Source organism: Arvicola amphibius, chromosome 6 (assembly GCF_903992535.2).
Source record: "Arvicola amphibius chromosome 6, mArvAmp1.2, whole genome shotgun sequence".
NCBI classification, from domain to species: Eukaryota; Metazoa; Chordata; class Mammalia; order Rodentia; family Cricetidae; genus Arvicola; species Arvicola amphibius.
The window spans coordinates 140,774,667-140,795,129 of NC_052052.2; the positions used below are offsets into that span (position 1 = coordinate 140,774,667).

A 20,463-nucleotide genomic window follows, 5' to 3' on the forward strand; every position below is an offset into this window, starting at 1 on the left:
GTAATTAAATTATGAAAGCAGAGAGAAGGCAAGGGTGGAGCAAAACACAAGTCACAGAGTTACATTTTTGTCTCTGCCACTAGCCCCCCCCCCACCTCATGACACCCAAGAAAGAAACCTAGGCACAGCTGGAATTTAGTTACTGTCTTTGCTCCATAGGTGGTGCTGCCTTGGAGGGCAAGGCAGTAAGGTGCCCACTCAGTCCAGTTTGGGGTTAAACATTGTGTTTGTCACCCTGGAGACCAGCTACCATGTGTTCTACCTACCTCTGCTCCCGTTGCTGTTTCTCTGCAATTAGCCGGGAAATGGGCCATCTCAAACTACTAATCTCCAATAAAACACGGCACTTTTTGTAAATACATGATTTTGTCCAATTGAGTAATTGTTGTTTTTAAGCTGATTTAGTTCATTGCCTTGAACATCGTAGCTCATGTGGTGTTAACTGGATTTCCCATTTGTGTCATTGAAGACTTATGTGGAAAATACAAAGAGAAAAGCCGCCCTTTGGAAGCAGTGAAAGGAAGGAAGTTAATTGAATTTAAATTAGACACAGCAATAACTTAAAACATAATTGAAAGCTTCAAAGGAAACTCCTGTTTTCTTAAAGCATAGTAAGATTCCTTTAGGATAAAAATATTTTAGCGCAAAGCTTTGCTATACCTTCACAATCTATTTGCTTATGAATGTCAAATACTTTGTGATATAAAAATATATTGTTTCCCATGTTTAGAAATCTTTACAATTGCATACTAGTTCTATTTTTGATGATACTAAAAAGGAACAAAAGTTTTACCTGAGCCAGGGATGTGTGTCCATGGCAGAGTACTTGACTAGCATACGTGAGGTCTTGGGTTCAATCCCCAATGCTAGATAAAAAGAGTAGGAGGAGAAAGTGGAAGGAGGGAGGGAGGGAGGGAGGGAGGGAGAGGGAGGGTGGAAAGAAAGAAACAATGACATGTTTCGACCTCCGTATTCCCACTATTTTTGCTGGACTTCATACAGAAAGACCCTTCAGTTGCTTTGAGATCTTCACAAAGCTTCTGTTTGGACACTGCAGTAACGTACATTTTCCAGATGTCTAATAGGGGATGCTTTGGGTATCCTTTTAATTGAAAATGTATTAAACCTGCATTGATTTTGAGAGTATTATTCTTACAAAGCTGGCCAAGAGGTGGGGCAGGAAGTTAGGCTGATGTTCCTGCTGGACCCTGACCCGTCCTTGGGAAAGACTTTCCTCTGGGTAGCCCGTGGCCATGTCCACCTTGATGCCCCAGCACAGGGCTCAGCCTTTCACTCACCATCCCAGCCTCCTCTTCCTCTGCATCTCAGCATCTCATCTGGACCATTCTCAGCATCTGGACCATTTCAAACCGTGCTCCACTTTCGGTTCTGCCTCTGCTCTACATGGCTTTTGTTTTTAATTTAAAAGGTTTTTTTTTTTCATTTTACACACCAACCACAGTTCACCCTCCCTCCCATCCCCCTTCTTCACTCCCAACTCCCCATCCACTCCTCAGAAAGGGTATTATTTCCCATGGGGAGTCAACAAAGTCTGGCATATCAAGTTGAGGCAGGACCAAGCCCCTCCCCACTGTATTGAGACCCCAGCTAAGACCCCAAGCAGTCCAGGAGAGGGTGCTTGAACTGGCCTTCCCCAGTGGTCAGATAGCTACCTAATTGTCGCCGTAGAATCCTCATCCAGTAGCTGATGGAAGCAGGTGCAGAGATTCACTGGGCCGAGCTCCTGGAGTTCAGTTCAAGAGTGGGAGGAGCTATAACATGAGCAATGGGGTCAAGACCATGATGGGGACACCCACAGAGACAGCTGACCCTAGCTAGTGTGAGCTCACTGACTCTGGATTGACAGCTGGAGAACCTGCATAGGACCAAACTAGGCCCTCTGAGTGTGGGTGACAGTTATGTGGCTTGGGCAGTCTGTGAGGCCACTGGCAATGAGACCATAATTTATCCCTAGCACACGAACTGGCTTTTCAGAGTCCATTTCCTATGGAGAGGTACCTTGCTCTACACAGGTTTTGAAAGCTAGATCCTCACTTACTAGCTCACTTGAGAGCAAGTTAATCCTTACCCCAGTTAGGATATAGGTGGGTTGCAGAGGAGCTCCACTTTAACTGATTCAAAGTGCGCCACCCAGTGGCTATAAATTGTTGTGCACCTAGCACCAGCACCAGCACCATCCATTAGGGTTCCTCTTCCAGGCTACTGCCTTCATCAGGAAAGTTCTGTCCTACAAGGACGAGCTGTAGGATGGGCGACAGGATGGGCAGCAAATCAGCTTGTCGAAGGGAGCTTTGCCTCCGAAAGTGGGACAGCTGAACTTTAAAGCAGCTCCAAAGCCTGAACGGGACGCGTTGGCTGAGGTGAATTCCCTTTGTTTTCTCTTTACGCAGCTCCGAGCAGCGAGTCCCCTGTTCCACTTCTTACCACAGCTCTGGTTTGCACTCGAGCGACAGTGTCACAAAAGCAGGACCCATGGGCCTTCCGGAAATAAGACAAGTGCCAACCGTTGTGATCGAATGCGACGACAATAAAGAGAATGTGCCTCATGAGTCCGACTATGAAGACTCATCCTGCCTGTACGCCCGGGAGGAGGAGGAAGAGGAGGAGGAGGATGACGACGATGCTTCATTGTACACCAGTACGTGTGGGCAGGCGTTCTATGGTGGGGGCGGGGGCAGGGGAGGGGGCGGTACCGTAAACACAGCGCAGAAAGGCTGCCTGAATATCTGCTCTTACCTGAGCCCCAGCAGGGCAGCTCAAGTGATCTCTCGAGGCCCCGCTTCCTTAGCAGTAATAAGAGAGAGAATAACTATCAGCCATCCAGCTTCATAGCTATACACATTACACCACTACTGTATCACCTCATACCTGTCTTGGTTGATTTCAAACAACAAGGGGTCAGGGGAGGGAGAGCTGGAAAACCCGTTCCATGTGTGTAAACCTAGCCACTGTGTGTTTGACATATTCATGTTCAAGTCCAGCTCATCAACTTTAGAAAACCTGAATTTAAACTCTCTGTTGGAGACCTTTAGCTATTTTAAGAAATAGAGGAAGCAAGTTGCTAATCTCTCACTCCATCCATGAATAACTAGGATTTAATGGTGTGAGGATAGCTATAGCTGACTTGGAGCTAATAAAAGTGAATTTATCATAACAGCTGTTGTTTGTTGACTATATAGTGTGTTCCCAACAATAAGCTAAGTTTATGTTCTCACATTTCTATCTTAAAACATTCTCGGGGCATCAACATGGTCCCATTTTACTGGTAAATGGAGATAATGGGGAAGGAAGACCCATAGAGATGCTCTCAGAGGCTGCCATGACCCACTAGTGGAAGGGGGCAGCCACCAAGTCTATGGCCTGAGAGTAGAAGATTCTGTACCAGAGCTTCTCACCTTAGCACTGTTGGCCTTTGGGGCCACATCATCCTCTGCTGTGAAGGTGTTCCTGAGCATTGCGGTGTGATTAGCAGGCTCCAGGGTCTCCACCAGCTAAATGACAGTACCAACCTCTTGAGTGCCACCTCGCCTTTAACACACAAAAATACCCCCAGCTGCTTGCTAACGTGCAAAATCATCTAGTTGAAGCCACAGACGTATAGCAGACCTGGGTGCTCAGAAACCTAGATGTTCGAAAGAAAGAGCAGTCCCAGACTATTGCTCAAATCACAGGCTTCAACTCTGCTCTCACCCCAAGTGGCCCCACCTTGACCACACAGCATTATTAACGCCTCCTTCTGTACGTCCTGAGCTCCGGGTAACTGCTCTTGTCTGTCTCCTGAGGGTTCCTAACATCCATGTCACCAGTGAACATGTGCAGATATGGATTCCCACAAGCTTGCCCCCTGTGGGCATGTCCTGTGCCTGGCAACAGCCCTCCTCTGTGAAGTCTTTCCTAGCTGCTGAGATCCCTGACCTCCCCCCCTGCTCCTCTTCTCTCCTGGCACCGCACAGCAAGGAGGTCCTGTCCCGCTTTGTGATGCTGCCACATGCTAGGGATTTCTGAAGGGAGAGACCCAGTCACAGGCTGCCCTGCCCTCCCAATATGTCTCACACCGTGTGAGTGGCTGAAGTCCAACAGGGCAGCAGTGCTAGGAACTTGGACTTCAGTGTTTTGCATCTGTCTTCCCGCCTTTCGCTTCCTAGCCCACAATGCTTGGCCTCATGGGCATCCAGGTGGATGGGTGTCTCTGTTAATTGATTGATTTCTCCCTCCCACAGGCTCTCTGGCCATGAAGGTCTGCAGGAAGGATTCCTTAGCCATCAAACTCAGCAACAGGCCCTCGAAGCGAGAGCTGGAGGAGAAGAACATCCTCCCCAGACAGACTGATGAGGAGAGGTTGGAGCTCAGACAGCAGATTGGCACCAAGCTCACCAGGTAGGAAAGCAGCCCTCCTGCCCTGGTGACCCCAGGACAGGATCTGTGGCTACAGTAGATGTACACAGCCTCCATCTCCACCCTGCTCCTTGGTGTCTCTTAGCAACTTACTGTATACAAAGCCGGTGGATAGCATCTTATTTTGTCCCTAAGATTGCTTGTAGTCTCTCTCCTTCAATAAGTCAAATCTTGGAGAGTTTCCTTGATTCAAGGGATAGAACTGAAGGGGTAGGACTGTATGTAAGGAGTTGTGGTTTGGTTAACTATGGAGACAACAAGCACACTCTTCTGTTATGCAGTCAAATGTTTGGTAGTGATGCCTCATTGCTACTCAAGGATGCTTCTTGAATGTTGTATGTATGGTTATTAAAGACATAGGCATAGCTTTGTATTGTATTAATATTTTAAACTCTTGTGGTAGGTTTGTCATCTAAGTCTAACTTTACATATTAATGGGTAACATTTATTGAACGCTTGCTATTTGGGCATGCTTCTAAGCATTTCACATTACATATATTAAATCATTTTTCTTTGAATTTCCTATAAGATTAGCATATTAATGCTCAATTTACAGTTGAGGACATCAGGCTTAGAGAACTTCAGTTACTGTCTTGGTTACTTTTCCATTACTGCCTATTACCATATATAGCTTCTTTCTCATAATTAACTTGGTTTCTTCCTGGACAGTGTTGTAATGATACAGGGACGTGTGAAATAGTCAACACTGATAAGATTTGGCATTGTATAACACAGTATTCTAATGTGGAGAACAAAAATATCAGAAAGATATATAAATCTTCTTATGCGCTTGCTATCTTACTACCTCTGTGTGTGTCCTGTGTGTGTGTGTGTGTGTGTGTGTGTGTGTGTGTGATCATCTTCCCAAGGAGAAACTGTGCCCAGCCTTTCATTCCAAACACACAGCCACATCCCACCACCACAATACTTTGGTCATAAAACTCAGAAGGGTAAGAGACATGGCTGTCCATGTTTGGAAAGTTCTCCGTATTCAAAGCTTTGTCCAAGACCTTCTCCTTCTTCCAACACTTCTTCCTTTCCAAAACATAAATACTGCTGGGAATTTATGAGAGCCACTGAAGACCGATCACGGTGTTCGTCTCATAAGATGAGCAGGAAAGGAAGCTTATTATAACCTGATGGTTTTAATAGCATAAGAAAAAAAGTGCAACACCCAAGAATAATCCTGGAGTTGGACTGAGGAACAGTGAGCCGAGTGCAGTGAGTCAGTTTCTGCAGAACCTTCTATGCTGGAAGTACGGTGTCTACCTAAAAAGCGTGGTTATTATTCTCCCGTTAGGGTTTGAGTGTAAAGTATCCCCTACAGACATGAGTGCTTGAATTCTTGGTCTCCAGGTGATGCTATTTAGGAATGTTGCAGAAGCCTTAGAGTGGGTGGGACCTAGCTGTAGGGAATGGGTTGCTGAGGGTCATAGCCTAGTTCCAGCTACATCTCTATGCTTCCTGCTCCACTGAGGTGGGAGGAGTTCCATGATGGGGCGAGTCCCAAGGTAGAGACCCTCAGCCATGACCTCAGCCATGCTTCCCTGCCTGTAGTTGGATGTCAGTGAAACCCTTCCTCCCCTTAGCTGCTTATGTCAGGCATCTTGTCACAGTGCTGAGGAAAGTCACCAGCGCAACTTCCAGTAGCATTGCCTTGCGGGCGCTTTGGAGCAACCATTCCTGACTCAGTCGAGAAATCATCAGGATTCCTTTGATAATAAGTGACTGCTTGAGTCAGCCATGGCTGGAGAAGTATGGAGTGCCCTAGTTAGAGATGGGACTATGGATGAGAAGGTACGCATTGTTGCTGCTCAGGAGTCCAGGATAGAGCAACAAGGGCCAGAGTGAAGAAGCCTGTCACCTGAGGAGTGGGAGAGAGACAGTAGAACTTCTACTTTCGTTATTTCCTTATTTTCAATTTCTTCATTTATACCTCATTTTAATGGCTTGACACATTCATGAAGTAGTTCCTGTTTAATTATTAGCCATAAATGGATAGCACACACAGTCATGCATGGTGGCCACACACTTGGAATCCCAGCTCTTAGGAGATGGAGGCATGAAGGTAGGAAGATCAGAAGTTCAAAGTATCATCCTTGACTACACAGCAAGTTCAAAGCTAACCTAGGCTATATTCGGTCCTATCTAACTAGATAGTTAGGAAGATAGATACATGAATATATACATTTATACCTACCTACCTACATACATACATACATAGATGGTACATGCGGGGGACATGCTGAGACTTTTATTGATAAGAATATTTAAGGCCCATTGGTCTATGGGTCTCTTATCCAAGTCATGTGAACAATACTTTTCACCCTAGTAGTCAAGAGACTATTGAGACCTCAGGATTTTCCCTCCCTCCAACCAAGACCAACCCCCCAGTGGAAGTCCATGCTACGTTCTCTCTGGGTGTCTTCTAGGGAGCTTGATCCCTAGGAAGAGGTCACCTTGACTGTGGAATCTTAGCTGTTATATTTTCTTCAAGAACCAGCTTTTCTTCATCTCCTCGCTGACATGATGTTCCATTCCCATGACTTAATTTTCTTAATTTTGAATTTAATTTAACACTTCAGGTACATTACCATAAGAAATGAGACATAGAACCAAGCTTCTTAAAGTTCATAGGTAGGGTGCCCTGTCAGAGTGGTCCCCTGAGAAAGAGATAGCATGTTTCTTCCCTTCTGTTTCTAGTTTGGGGTGCTGATTGATTGAAGTGACTACATTCAGGACCACTGCCAGTGGGGTTGTCAGGAACAAAGGAACTAAACCACTGAAACATGAACTGAGTCTCCCAAAAATCCAGTGCCCCCAGGCCCTTGGGGGACTGCCAGCATTCTAGCTTTGCCAACAGAGCATCCACAGCTTAGCCTTGCTCATGGTCATTGGTGCCATTTGGATCAGATGAGAAGAGAAACCTGTGAAGAGTCAGAAAGCAAGGGGCCTCACAGTAGCCACAGGAGCGTCTACTCCACGTCCAGTTTGACAGTAGATGAGGGGGCTAGAACATTCTGCCTCTCTCTTCTCTCTTAAAATACCTCCTCAAGGTCAGTGGAATGGCTCAGCATGTGAAGGCAATTGTTAAGTTTGACAACCTGAATTCAATCCCAAGGACCCACGTTGTTGAAGGAGAGAGCTGTCTCCCCCAAACTGCCTTCTTATCTCCTTCTGCATACGTTGGCATGTCCCCTGCCTCCGACACGCACACAATAAATGTAATTTTTTTAACAACAAAAAATACCACTGCCCGTTCAGAGACCCACTGTTGGCTTCAGTGCTATCGTGGTTGACCAGAAGTTTTTTCAGCACCCACCGGAGTATCAGTAGACACAGAGAGGTCGTACTTGTAACTGGACCTGTGTTAGAAGCTCTGGGAACGGGAAATGTTTGAGTTCGGAAAGGGGCTTTCTCCTTGCGTGATCCTTTCCCTGCACTGAACATGGCCCCTGATAAAGACCTTTGCCTGTTTATCTTCCCCGTGATGGAAGGAAGACGCTAGCTTGGTTTAAGCCATGTGGGGCACCTGTTTGCTGGAGGTGCTATGACAAGGTGTCACCAGTTGACATAGAAACATATTGTCCCCAGCTCTGGAGACTGGCAGTCTGAGAGTAAGCTGTTGGATTGAGTCCTTCTGCAGGCTGACTGCAGGGTAAGGGAGGCCCGTGGCTCTGCCGGCTGTGGTTCTCATCTCTCCCATACTCAACCCCACGTCCACTAGTGTGCTGGAAATTTGGGGCAGCTCCTTGACTTTGTTTTTACAGCAATCTCTGCCTTTAGCTCCACATGGCATTCTCACTAGGTGGGTTTTACCTATAAAAGGACAGAAGCTGTGTTGGAATAGAACCTATCCTAATAGCCTTATGCAGAATCAGTTCCCTCTATAAAAGACCTTGGTTTCATTCTCCAAGGTTCTGAGAGTTAGGGCTTCAGCATACAAGTTGATAGAATACAGAATTCATCTCAGGGATACTTAGGGAAGCATAAAATGGCTCTAGAAGAGGGACCATGACCTCAAGTGCATGTGAGGACAGAGAGATATTGTATAGAAGGGGAGCAGGCAGTTACAAGATGGTCAGCAGGGAGACTTGGAGCTACGGTGGGATGAAAAGCCCCTTACATTAAGGAGCCCTCGCTATTGAGATGAAGCCTCCTGTTGTATTGAAGAAATGAAAGGCCATTTTGTTGTCTCTTCTGAAAGAAAAAAAAATGTGAACTATGAAGATAAAAATGTCAGGTTTTAGTCAGTCTTTCACTACTACAAGAAAAATTCCTGAGATAATAAGATGACAAAATGATTTGTTTTGAGTTTGGCTCTGTGGCACACAATGGAAGGTTCGTCAAAGCAGAGAGCACATGGGAAAGCGAAGCTTCTCCCCTCGTGGCAGCCATAGAGAATAGAAAAAGGAATTGTCCCATAATTCTCCTTAAAGGCACACCCTAAATGACCTAAGAACCTCCCACTAAGATCCACCTCTCAGCGGTACCACTGTCCTCAGTATCTCCAACAATACTACCAGAGGGGAACCAAATCTTTAGCCATGGCCAGTGGCGGACATCTCTCCACCCCATGGCTATTTCTATACCAAATGGTATTTCTGTAGCCTGAACTTAGCCCGAGATCCCTACCTATCTCAGCCCTAGATCACTTGGTTTCAATCTTGGACCTGGCAGCTATGTTCTCTTTGCCAAGTATCCATGAGGCCTCTGAATATATTACCATGTTTATGTAGTAACTACACAGGAATAGCCTGTGTCAGGAATGCAGACATAAGCCTGTTTGTGTGTGTGCATCTGTAGCAATTTAAAGTTAACATGTGAAGGATGCAGACTGACCTGGGTATTCTTTGTTGAAAGTGACCCTAAGGATGTCATTCCACGTTCCTGAAAACAATATCATTTCTAACTTGCTGTGCTTCAGGGATTCAGTCAGAAGAGTCTGGGGACAGTGGCAGGTGTCAGCTGGAGGAGTGTACTAAAGATGTCGGCTGGCAGAGCCGCACTGCTCTCTGATCCTTGCCACACTCACCAGCCCAGGAGTTAGGAGCTGGAGTTAGAGCTATTCCCGGTGGTGACAGCTTAAATCTCTACCGAAGCCGTGGAAATACGCACTGAGCACAAAGGGTCAGGGCAGACTTAGCATCCTGGTGAAAAAAAAATTCATTTCTCCCTGTTAACTGCTTCATAACGGCTCACTGTCATGACCTGAGGAGCTGCCTTCTTTGTGTCTGCAAAGGGGCCTGGCAAACCAGATATGGGAGGTGGGAAAACAGTTCTCTGGTTTTCTTCATGAAGCCTCGCCGTTTCTCTCCTATTTAAGATTGAATAATGTCCTATATAGAAGGCATCCTGGATCTCTGGTTTATGCTCCAGTCTTCTGTAGCATCACAATAAGCAGCATATAAAATAATCCATGCTAAGGCTCGTGTGCCTTTAAGTCATGATGCAGTAAAGGGAGAAAACTGAAACTCATTTTTTATGCTCATAGCCCAAGCCATAAAATACAGCAACCCCAACTTCTAAATGCAACATTCATGGTGTTTATCGTCTGGTAAAATTGATGCTATAAGTCCTACCCTCCAGCACCTACCTCCAAAGTGGCAAACAACGTGTCGCCTGGGGCCTAAGGATGAGTGCTAGGTGTGAGCTAGCAGCACCGTAGGTGAGATAATTTCTTCTGTGGCAGAAACACTTTCTAAAAATAGGAGGTTCTATGGCTTCAGTTCAGCTTGAACCTAGTGTCCCTGGGTACACACCACTGTGAATCCCACTTGGGAGGATAAAGGGAGGACAATAGACCCTTAAGTGTTATACTTGTTCCCTTGAAGGCCTGGGGCATTCATCCTTGTGCCCTCTTCATCATCAGCATCTTTGTCATGGTTATTTTGGCTGTGGAGGTGGCAAGAAAGAGGATGTGCTTTGAGGAGCAAGGGAGGAATGGGAACGGAGCACTGTTAGATTCACACAGCCTGGGTGGGGGTGATTTGTACTGGATGCACTGGATGGGACTGACTTGTACTGGGTAGACGTGGTGCATGGATTCCGAGACCTCTTATGAACCTGAGAGGCCCGTCACCATGGTGACTCTTCACGAGGGGAGCACATCGGGATGAGCTTGACTGGACGGCAGTGTTTTATTGTGCAGCATTTGTGTTAACAGCACATGGACCTCAGCCTGGGGAGATGACTCGGTGTTGAGAGCATGGGCTGCCCTTGTCGAGGACCAAGACTCAGTTCCCAGCACTCACATAGCAATTCCCAACCTCCCACAACTCCAGCTCCAAGGTCTTCTGATACAGAGACCATGGAGGAACACTGCTTACTGGCTTGCTACTCATGGCTTGCTCAGCCTTCTTTCTTAGACAGCCCAGGACCACCTGCCCAGGAGTGGCACTGCCCGCAGTGGACTGGTCCTTCCCACATTAATCATTTACCAAGGAAATGTCACAAAAGACATGCCCAGAGGCTGATCTAATAGAGGCATTCTTCAGTCAAGGTTCCTCCTTCCCTAGTGAATCTAGTTTGTCAAGTTGACAAAAAGCACCTAGCGCATAAAGGTTCTGGCATGGAGAGCTGGGTGATGTCTATCCCAGGACCCATGGTGGGTGAACACCCCAAAGCCATGCGAGGATGCTCGCCTTCTCCTTCCCTTCCCCCACAGCTTCTTACTGAGAAGCACGTGGTAAAGACCGATCTGGCGGCCGTTGGTAGGATGGATTCTTGACTGCCTGTGTGTGCATGCACGTGTACACATTTGCAAGTGTGTCTGTCTGTATGACTGTGTCTCAGGAGGAGGGGCGTCAGTCTGCAAGCCACACCCAGGATGGTGAGGAACAAAGCCGCCTCTCTGTCAAGCACTGGAACTCTGCAGCTGTGCCCCACAGCTGCCCCAGTAGCCTATGCATTTTTCAGTGACGCAGTCAGGGTGGGCTGCCGAAGAGCTGTCTCTGACTGCTGAGAACAGATGGAGCTGTGTTTCAAAACTGCAAGGTTTTCAGAAGAAAGGGGCCATCCCTGGAGATTATGGGTCTTCTCTTCTTCAGTTCCATGGCTTTATTTTTTTTTAAGGTCTGGTTATTCCAGCCACATATCAAATTTGGGGTACACAGGTTGAAGGGCACACAACTGCACTTGACTGCAGACCAAACGGACTGGTAGACTCCTCTGGGCTGTTTTTCTGGTCACATTTTCAAGATTTCTCTGGGGTTGGGTTAAGGGGAATCTTCTAAGACTAGCCATTAGAGCTTCCTGTTAGTTCTCAATTCTTTTTTCTCCCAAACACTGTTGAGCCGATCTTTCTTATCAGTCAGCAATCTTTCTTATTTATTTTTCACCTTAGCACATAGCAGAAAGGAAAACCTCTGACCCTTCAGCTACGTGACTAGATAAAAGTAAGATCAGTCCACATGCAGAGACAACTCTCAGGGTTCTGGTTCTGGAGATGTATGGCTTGAAAACCTTTTGCTGTTGCCCCAGTGTGCCCTAATCAATATCTTAGCTGATCTTCCTCATCAGAGCTCTATAAGGTGGCTGACACCAGAACTCTCACTCTCTATGTGAGGAAACTGGGCTAATGGATCTTAGACACCATCCACAGTGAAGAAAGGCACCTCCCAACCCCTAGGTCCACTGCCTTCTGGTTTATCTGTTAGAGCAAATTGGCAGTTAAAATTTTCTTCCCAGGTGCCTATGACTTAGTAGGCACCCTGTTGGGTGGTGGCGTTCAAGAAAGAGGAACGAGACAGAGCAAAAAGAAAGTAAAACACTGTGTTTTCCTCCAGTGCTTCAATGAGGTTTGTAGTGTATCGGATCACACTGTCCTTAACGAACAGGAAGCCCCAGAGCCCCAACAGTAGGGCTCACTTAAGTCACGTGTGCCTGTGTAGTGCAAGATGTCCGGTGTCATGGTCCTTGTAGCATGGTCCTTGGGCCGGTGATATCAGCCTTCCCTGAGAACTTGCTAGAAATGGACAGTCTCGGGCTTACCCCAAACGTAGAATCAGAAAGGCAAAGGAGGGTCAAACCGCGCATTTTTAACAAGCTGATTCCCCACCACCCAGACACAGGAGGGAGACAGTGACTGTGGGAAGACCAGTCCAGGGCTTTGGAGTCGGAGCCGGTCTTGAATACTCTGTTCTATTGACCAGCTGATCACATATCAAGAGTGACTTCCCAGGCTGGTCTAGAAATCAAGACCCATTGCCTCCATCTCCCAAGTGCTGAGAATGCTGAGGTATGCCAGGCAACCCTGCCAGACACCTAGTTTACTGAAGCCTTCCGACCAGTCCATTCTGAAAGGTTGCCTCTGTGAGGCTGTGCCTATGCATTGTAGGTGACTACTGGTAAATTTCTTTGACGGCTTCTTCAGTATCTGATAGAATGATAGGTTTATAGCGTTTTAAAACTAATGCTTGCTACTGTGTGGTAATACACTTCATTTTACAGCTAAAACCAAGGCTTATATAGGTCATGCTTCTGACAAAGTTCACACGGGAGTAAGATTCTGAGAACAAGGGTTTAAAGCCAGACCCTAGACTCTATCAAATGCTGTAAATTAATATCCCTCAAAGGGGGATGGGGTTGCTAGACATGTAGAACCATGGTAAAATGCTTACATAGCATGAGCATAGCCCTGGGTTTAATCCCCAGTGTGTGTGTGTGTGTGTGTGTGTGTGTGTGTGTGTGCGTACACACACACGCACGCACACGCACACACACACACAGGATATGAGGGTTGAGGAGGAGAAAGAGGCATTTGCTTCTCATTGGAACAACAGGACAGTTATATGATAGTATGCCTGACAAATCACATTTCATAGTAGCTTTTTTCGATGTAAAAAGAACGAAGAAAGTTAATTTCAGGAAGCAAAATAAATCTCTTAAAATAGAAGGTTTAGATGAAATCTTTAAGAAGTATGTCCAAGTCAAATGTGGCGGTATATACCATTAATCCCCACACTTGGGAGGTAGAAGCAAGAGAATCAGAAGCTCAAAGTCAACCTCAGCTACATAGTAAGTGTGAGGGCAGCCTGAGCTACATGAGACCCAGTCTCAAAAAGGAAGGAAAGGAGAAGGAAGGGAGGGAGAGAGAGGGAGAGAGGAAGGAGGGAAGAAGGAAGGAAGAAATAAAGGAAGGAAAAAGGAACTATTTCTTGTAATCAAAGACCTGTGAAAAAGCAATTCCTTGAACGCTTCACAGTGTAAGTTCTCCCAGGCACATTTACCTTATTTGATCTTGCTTAGCCGAAACACGTAAAATAAATGCGTAAGCGAACCACATCTCCTCAAGTAGATTGCTAGCGGGTGGTCCCAGCTGAGCCAGACACTAACCGTTGTGAAGGGAGAACTAGATTCTGGAGCCCTGGCTGCTCTTGCAGAGGACTGAGTTCAACTCCCCGCACCTGTGCTAAGCAGCTCACAACCACCTGTAGGCGCCTCTGGCCTCTACAGACACCTATGGTCATGTGTGCATACCCTCACAGAGTTGCATAATTTAAAATAAATTTTAAAAGTACTTGTGAAGGCCAGAGCCAAGTGTTCAGCTTACTAATAGAGTGGTTGCCTCACATACCCAAAGCCTTGGGTTCAATCCCCAACACTACAGGGGGGGAAAGCATAATAATAACTTTAAAGGTCAAGGTCACTGGAGGATTCTTCAGCTGGTCCCTTCTTTTGAAGTGGTCCATTCTAGTGATTTTGTCTCCTAAATGATAAGTAATACTTATTCATTTGTATGTATTAAGAATTCTTTAGCTGCTACTGGTGAGTCACGCTTTTAATCCTAGCACTCGGGCAGCAGAGGCAGGCAGATCTCTGTGAGTTCCAGGCCAGCCTGGTCTACAGAGTAAGTTCCAGGACATCCAGGACTACATAGAGAAACCCTGTCCCTTGACAAAAACAAAAATTCTTTGTTGACCAGACTGGGTAGTGCACGCCTTTAAGCATACTTCTGTGAGTTTAAGACCAGTCTCGTCTACATAGCAAGTTCCAGGACAGCCAAGGCTACACATAGTGAGACTTTGTATCAAAAAACCCAAAACAGAGTTCTTTGCTGGAGGTTGGGGGAGGGCATTTCCTGTCTCCACAGAGGGTTGTAGTGCCCTTTCTTTCTCTATCACTCACCAAGGCTGGCTTTGAGTTTAATGGGACGTGATTTTTCCCAGCTCCGGCAACAGACACGTAGCACTGAGTGTTTAAATGGCAGAACTGGATGCAGTCGAAACTTGGCACCTCGGTTCTTTCTCATGTATCCCTGTGCAATTTTGTTCCCTGGCAAAAGGCCTGCATCTCACACAAATGCTAATGGGAGCAATTCATTTTATCTGTCGACCTCATGTTCATTTCATTCCTCTTAGAATGCCAGGATTTTCATAATCACCTTCAGAGTGTGTGCACCAAGCTAACTAGCAATGTTTAGAAAAAATATATAAACAAGAGAAATAGAAAAGCATCCAAAGATAAAAAATGATTAGAAATGGCTTTCCCTGGAATTCTACAAAGCAAATTCTTTGAAGGCTAAGTGAGCACACTTTTATTTTAGGAAATGTGACCATGAAAATTTGATGATCTGTACCCACTGAATCATTAAAACAATATTTTTTTTTCAAAATGCAAAGGCTCTTTGGCGCCTTTGAAAGGAATTGGCCGACAGATAGATTGTGGGCATTGGCAGTAATCGGTGTTGTGAAAAGAGGTTTGCTTCCCATAACCTACCCTTCTTTTATTATTATCTTCCTTCTTTTGCCTGTCTACATAGCGTAAGTCACCAAGTTCCCTCTTACGACAATACCAAGACAAAATGTGTCACTGAGACATCGTGAGCCACCGCCCTGGCCAGATTTGACTGAACCCATGAGCCTGCCACCTGCACACTCTTCTCTGAGAAACCTGGTCAGTGTGCTGTCGCTTCGGTTAGTTAGCACTGCCATTGCTTAGGGGGAAACATGGTGGCAGGTTGGTTCTAAAGCCCACCCTATCACAGCAGCTCAACCTGGCAGCCGCTACCCAGCTGCACCTGTGTCTGCTCTCCCTCTGCTTGCTTTCTCAGTTCATAGCCCTTAATCAACAGCCCCGTCAGGGGCCATTGCCTGTGAGGTCTGATTCTCATCCCACAGCGCGAGGTTCAGGAGCAGTGTGCTGGGCTGTGCTCAGATAGTCCCCAGGAGGCAACCGCAAATGTGTAGAACTTCATCTGAGCAAAGCCTGCCTCTAGAAGGCAAAACAAACCAACATATAATAAAAACGCTGGACTGGAAAGACAGCTTAGTGGTTAGAGTGGTTCAGTTTCCACACCCACATCAGGTTACTCACACATACCTGGAACTCTAGCTCCTGGCAATGACATCCTCTTCCAGTCTCCTTGGACACTGGCATTTTTGTATACATTAATACACACACACACACACACAGACACACACACACACTACATACACTCATGCATGCAAACAAAAAAGTCTTTTTGAAAAGCTTTAGATTGCCATTGGTGTCAGCTAAAGCATAAGCTCGCATCATGCCTTCCACGAGTAGCTATTGAATTTGTGAATACGCTAGGACTGAGGTACTTGTAAGACTGTGAAGCGCTTCTGAACAGTAAGCTTTTCACTGATGTTCGGTTTTCAAATGCGCTGTTAGAGGAGCCAACTGGACTTAAGAAGAAAACCTGATGACTTCTGTGTGCTTCTCCGTCCCCTTTGTTTTCTCAACAGCCAAGTCCTAAGGCAAAGGACTAAGCCACCCCTGGAAGGCCTGTTTGTAGCCAAGGCAACCCACCAAAACCCCATCCTTTAGCTGCCCCAAGGGGAGGAGCTCACAGCCACCAGGTAGCTAGTCTTCCTCTAGGCCAACGTGCAAGCAAGGAGCCAAAGACTGTATGTCACACTGGCAGGTAACACCAGCACAGGGTGTGAGTGTAAAAGTACTCTGTGATCAGAACAGTGTGCAGAATGAATGAGAAAAGCCAGGGCGTGAGACACATGGCATCCTCGAGTTGCTGTCTTTGTGGGTGATGAGGGAAAAGGATGCAAACCAAGGTCTCCATCCTGTGTTGTCACCTGTGTCTGTAGGACTGGGAAAGGCTCACACAACCACCGTTGGTCCTTGTCTCCTTGACCATGCTCAACCTTCTCAATCCTATGTGAAGGACCCAGCAGGAGGCACCTTTTCGATAGGGCTTAAAAACTACCACCATAATTGCTCAGCAGCCATCCACCTGGCTTTGCATTGGGGACCCTAAACAATTGGCCTCAAGTAAGCTGTTGTGGTTTCTGTGGTTGCTCTCCAGAGCTGGGGCTTCAAGGAGATAGTTTCCCAGCTCCTGTGTCACCCTTTGACCTGGGAACTCATGAATTACAACCCATGTGCCAAATCTATGTCTCCACATCGCCTTGTCAAGAAACCTTACTGGAAGACAATCACACATTTCATTTCCCCTTTGGCTGTGTCTGTTTCTACACTATAGTGGCGAATGGAGTAGGTAGGTGCCCTGGAGACCGTGTGGTCTCCAAAGCCTGAAGCATCCGTTGAGGAAGAGAGAGGAACAGATGACACCATTAGGGGTGTAGACTGAAGATATTGTGAGAAGCTTGCCTTGACTTCACAGTGTTCATACTGGATCCATTTAAGAAGCGGATCTGCTTAAAAGACCTACAGTAAAGGAGAAGATTGTATTTATCTCCACACTCATGTGGATTTTCTTTGTCTTCCTTTCTCTAATCACCAAAATTATCCCATTCATCTTAACTTACCAGTTCCCATCTATCTCTGAAACACCATGGAGCACAGAAATTATGGGAGTGATTGAGTCTGGGTTTTTTGTTATTATTATTATTGCCTGAGTAACTAGAAAACTACTTCAAGGACAGCCAGGTACCTGCCAGCTCAGAAGTGTGAGTGTGAAGATGGATGGAGAAGGTGCGTCTGGTTTAGCAGAGGAATGTGGTCCTTACAGGAGCGGGAGCCAGCCTTGCCACACAGACCGAGTTTGTTACCAATAGATGCTCATCACCCTGTGTTTCTAGCAGAGTGTGGCTCCTAAGCCCTGCAGGGAAAGACGGAGAGTCAGGCAATGTGGCTCAGAAGCAAAACTCCAGTTCTAGACCATGACTCCCTGAGTGAACGTGGAGCTGGCCTCAGAGTTCTAACCTCTGGACCACTGAGACAGAAGCTGGGTGCCACACAGCTTCTGCAGCTGCAGCTGCAGCCAATCTTAAGGCATAGACAGTAGTGAGGATGTGCATTGAGCTGCCGTGAGAGAGCTTTCTGCGTTTCCTGAGTGATGGGAAATGATTGTTTTAGCCGTGCAGGTTGTGCAAGAGCGTGCACGCGCACACATACACACACCTGCCTGAGACGGATACATGAGACCCTGAGGATAGTCTCCTTCAGCTCTGGAGCTCACAGGCTCTGACTCAGTACGCAAGTCTCTCCTTTGATGATGGCCAGCTGGGGAGGGTGGCTTCAGGGTGGAGTGGTCAGACATTCCTGCCTGCTGTGTGGAGGCTTCCGATTGCTGCCTCACCTCGGCCTCTGGGTGACCTCTGTTGAGGACATGTCAGGTCTGCACAGGGCCCCAGTCATCATTTTCCTGAGAGATGGCTGCCTTGACTGAGGGTTGTGTGACACCGTCACTGGGAAGGTGGTGTGTGTGTGTGTGTGTGTGTGTCACACCTCAGGAGTTGGCATGGCTGGCGCTTCCTGTGAGGGATGTGACAGTCGCGGGCACAGGGCTGTTAATGGAATCGGCCCAAGTCTTCCCTTGCTGCTCAGTGGGGCGGTTCAGCTGCTCTGGTCTGTCACTCCATCTGGCCTCAAGGGCTAAAGTACACATGGGAAAGAGCAAGGGTACATGCGACATATGTGTTATGTTTGATATGACCACAGCATGGGGAAATGATAGGGGAAGGAAGGGAGTCTACCAGGCTGACAGGCCTGTGACAGAAGCATTCAGAGCAGCCATCTCCGCTCTCAAGGGATCTCTTTGTCCACTAGATAAACCAAGAGAAATTATTTACCTGTCCCAGTCTCATTTTTAGTCATTTTAAAGTTAGCAGACAAAGTACTGGGTTCATTATCGGACCTTCACACATGTAGCTTACATGTTCTTTACGAATGAAGTCTATCTCGGTTTCCAAAACACTCTTCATGCTTCCTTTTCTGATTTGGACAGGATCCCAGGCAGGCCAGGCTAGCCTCAAACTCACTTTGTAGTCAAGGATGACCTTGAAGTCCTAATCCCCCTGCTTCCGCTCCTGAGTGCTGGGATTACAGGTATGCACCACCTTTCCTGGCATGGGTTTTCTGTTCTTGGCCTCCTTCCTTTCCCTATAGGAATAGGTCCTTTCCACTTGTGAATAATGATGGAATAGGCCCGTTCCATCATTAACGTTCTCTCTACCCTCAGCTTCCTAGAATTAAGAAAGCTGGTTTGGTCTGGTTTGGTTTTGAAGAAAAGTCTCACTATGTAACCCAAGCAGGTCTTAAACTCATAATTCATCTGCCTCCGGCTCCCAAGTGCTGGATTACAAGCATGTACCACTATGCTTGGCTGAAAAATACACTTTCAAAGGTAAGGAATGCAGATTAAGATTGATAGACATTCCTGAAAATTCTCATGCTCCCCCACACAAATGGGAAAAGGGAGTCTTTTTGTCAAATAACATTTGTATGTAATGTGTTTTCTGAAAGAGTGTCAGGCCACAGGAAAGCAGTCAAAAGTTAATAACTGTTTGTTTTGGCCTTTGGGGCAGCAAGGTTATTGTTTCATTGAGAATGAAAATTTAAAATTGTGGAGTCAAGGTTCAGGAGAGAGGAGAGCAATGAGACTTTTTGTGCTGCATTCTAGGAAACAGCGCATTCTGGTTACCTCTGTCTTCTGTGTCAGCACCAGGAAAGCAGTGGTCTGCTCATCTGTTTCCAGATGATGAAGTTATAAGCATGTGGGGGACGCTCATGTGTGACAGGTTAAGAGAGAAAGGAAGTTCTACACTGAGAAAGACCCACCTACATCCCCAAAGCCAAGAGGCTAACATATCTGTGGTCATTTGAATATAATTGACCCCCAATAAGCTCAAAGGCAATGGCACTATTAGAAGGTGTGGCTTTGTTGGAGGAAGTGTGTCGCTGTGGGGGCGGGCTCTGAGGTCTCGTATGCTCAAGCCACACTCAGACCACACCAAGTGCCTCAGTTCACTTCCTGTTGCCTTCAGATCAAAGATACGGAATTCTCAGCTCCTTCTCCAGCACCATGCCTGCCTACCTGCCTCCATGTCCCTCCATGATGATGAGCAGAATCTCTGAACTGTAAGAGCCACCACAATGAAATGTTTTCCTTTACGAGTTGCCATGGTCGTGGTGTCTCTTCACAGCAATAGAAACCCTAAGACAACATCTGTCAGTCCACATTATCATCATCTTCTTACTGCCCATCCACCAGAGAGCACTCAGTAGTCATAGCTTTTGAGGTAATCTTTTTCAAATAAAGTTAAAATACTAGATATTAAATGAATGATTAACATGTTGGTCCAAATTATGGCTTCTTCACCCCTTCAGAAACTTCTAGATTCTCTAGGATAAAAAAAAAAAATCTCCCTTTTCCACCTATTGGCTGCCACTTTGCCTAGTGTCTTCCCTTGCTAATTGCTCAGGGCCTGTCTCATTACATTAGAGTTCATGATGACCCATCCTCCACCCAGATGCACAGGCTTGCTCCAAATCCCCAGGCACTCTCTAAACTGCCTGCCTCTTCTGCACTTACCTCCTGTGGGAGCCTCCTATGTTTTATACAGAGAGAGTCAATGCTCTCTAACTGTAACTGTGTGTGGCTCTTCTGGAAAACTTGTTGAAACTCTGGTGACGTAATAGAGCTAAGGCTAAGAATTCCCAAGAGGGGCTGATAGTGCTGGCCCCAGGTCCACACTTTGAGAAGCACATGCCTCAATTACCTGGAGAGCTTTTTAAAAACTACCCGCCCTAACTTGCTTTCTGTTGCTGTGATAAACACCATGACCAAGAGCAACGTGGGAAAGAAAGAGGGTTGATTTCATC

At 46.5% G+C, this 20,463-nt stretch overlaps 1 protein-coding gene across 1 annotated transcript in view; it reads left to right on the forward strand.

Annotated features, from left to right (window-relative positions):
• LOC119816945 (phosphatase and actin regulator 1) overlaps positions 1-20,463 on the forward strand; it is a 257,454-nt gene that overhangs the window by 214,516 nt on the left and 22,475 nt on the right. Inside the window, exons 7-8 of the mRNA XM_038334047.1 lie at positions 2,412-2,659; positions 4,242-4,398. Of these exons, the coding sequence (XP_038189975.1) occupies positions 2,412-2,659; positions 4,242-4,398 (405 nt within the window). The remainder of the gene's footprint in view (positions 1-2,411; positions 2,660-4,241; positions 4,399-20,463) is intronic.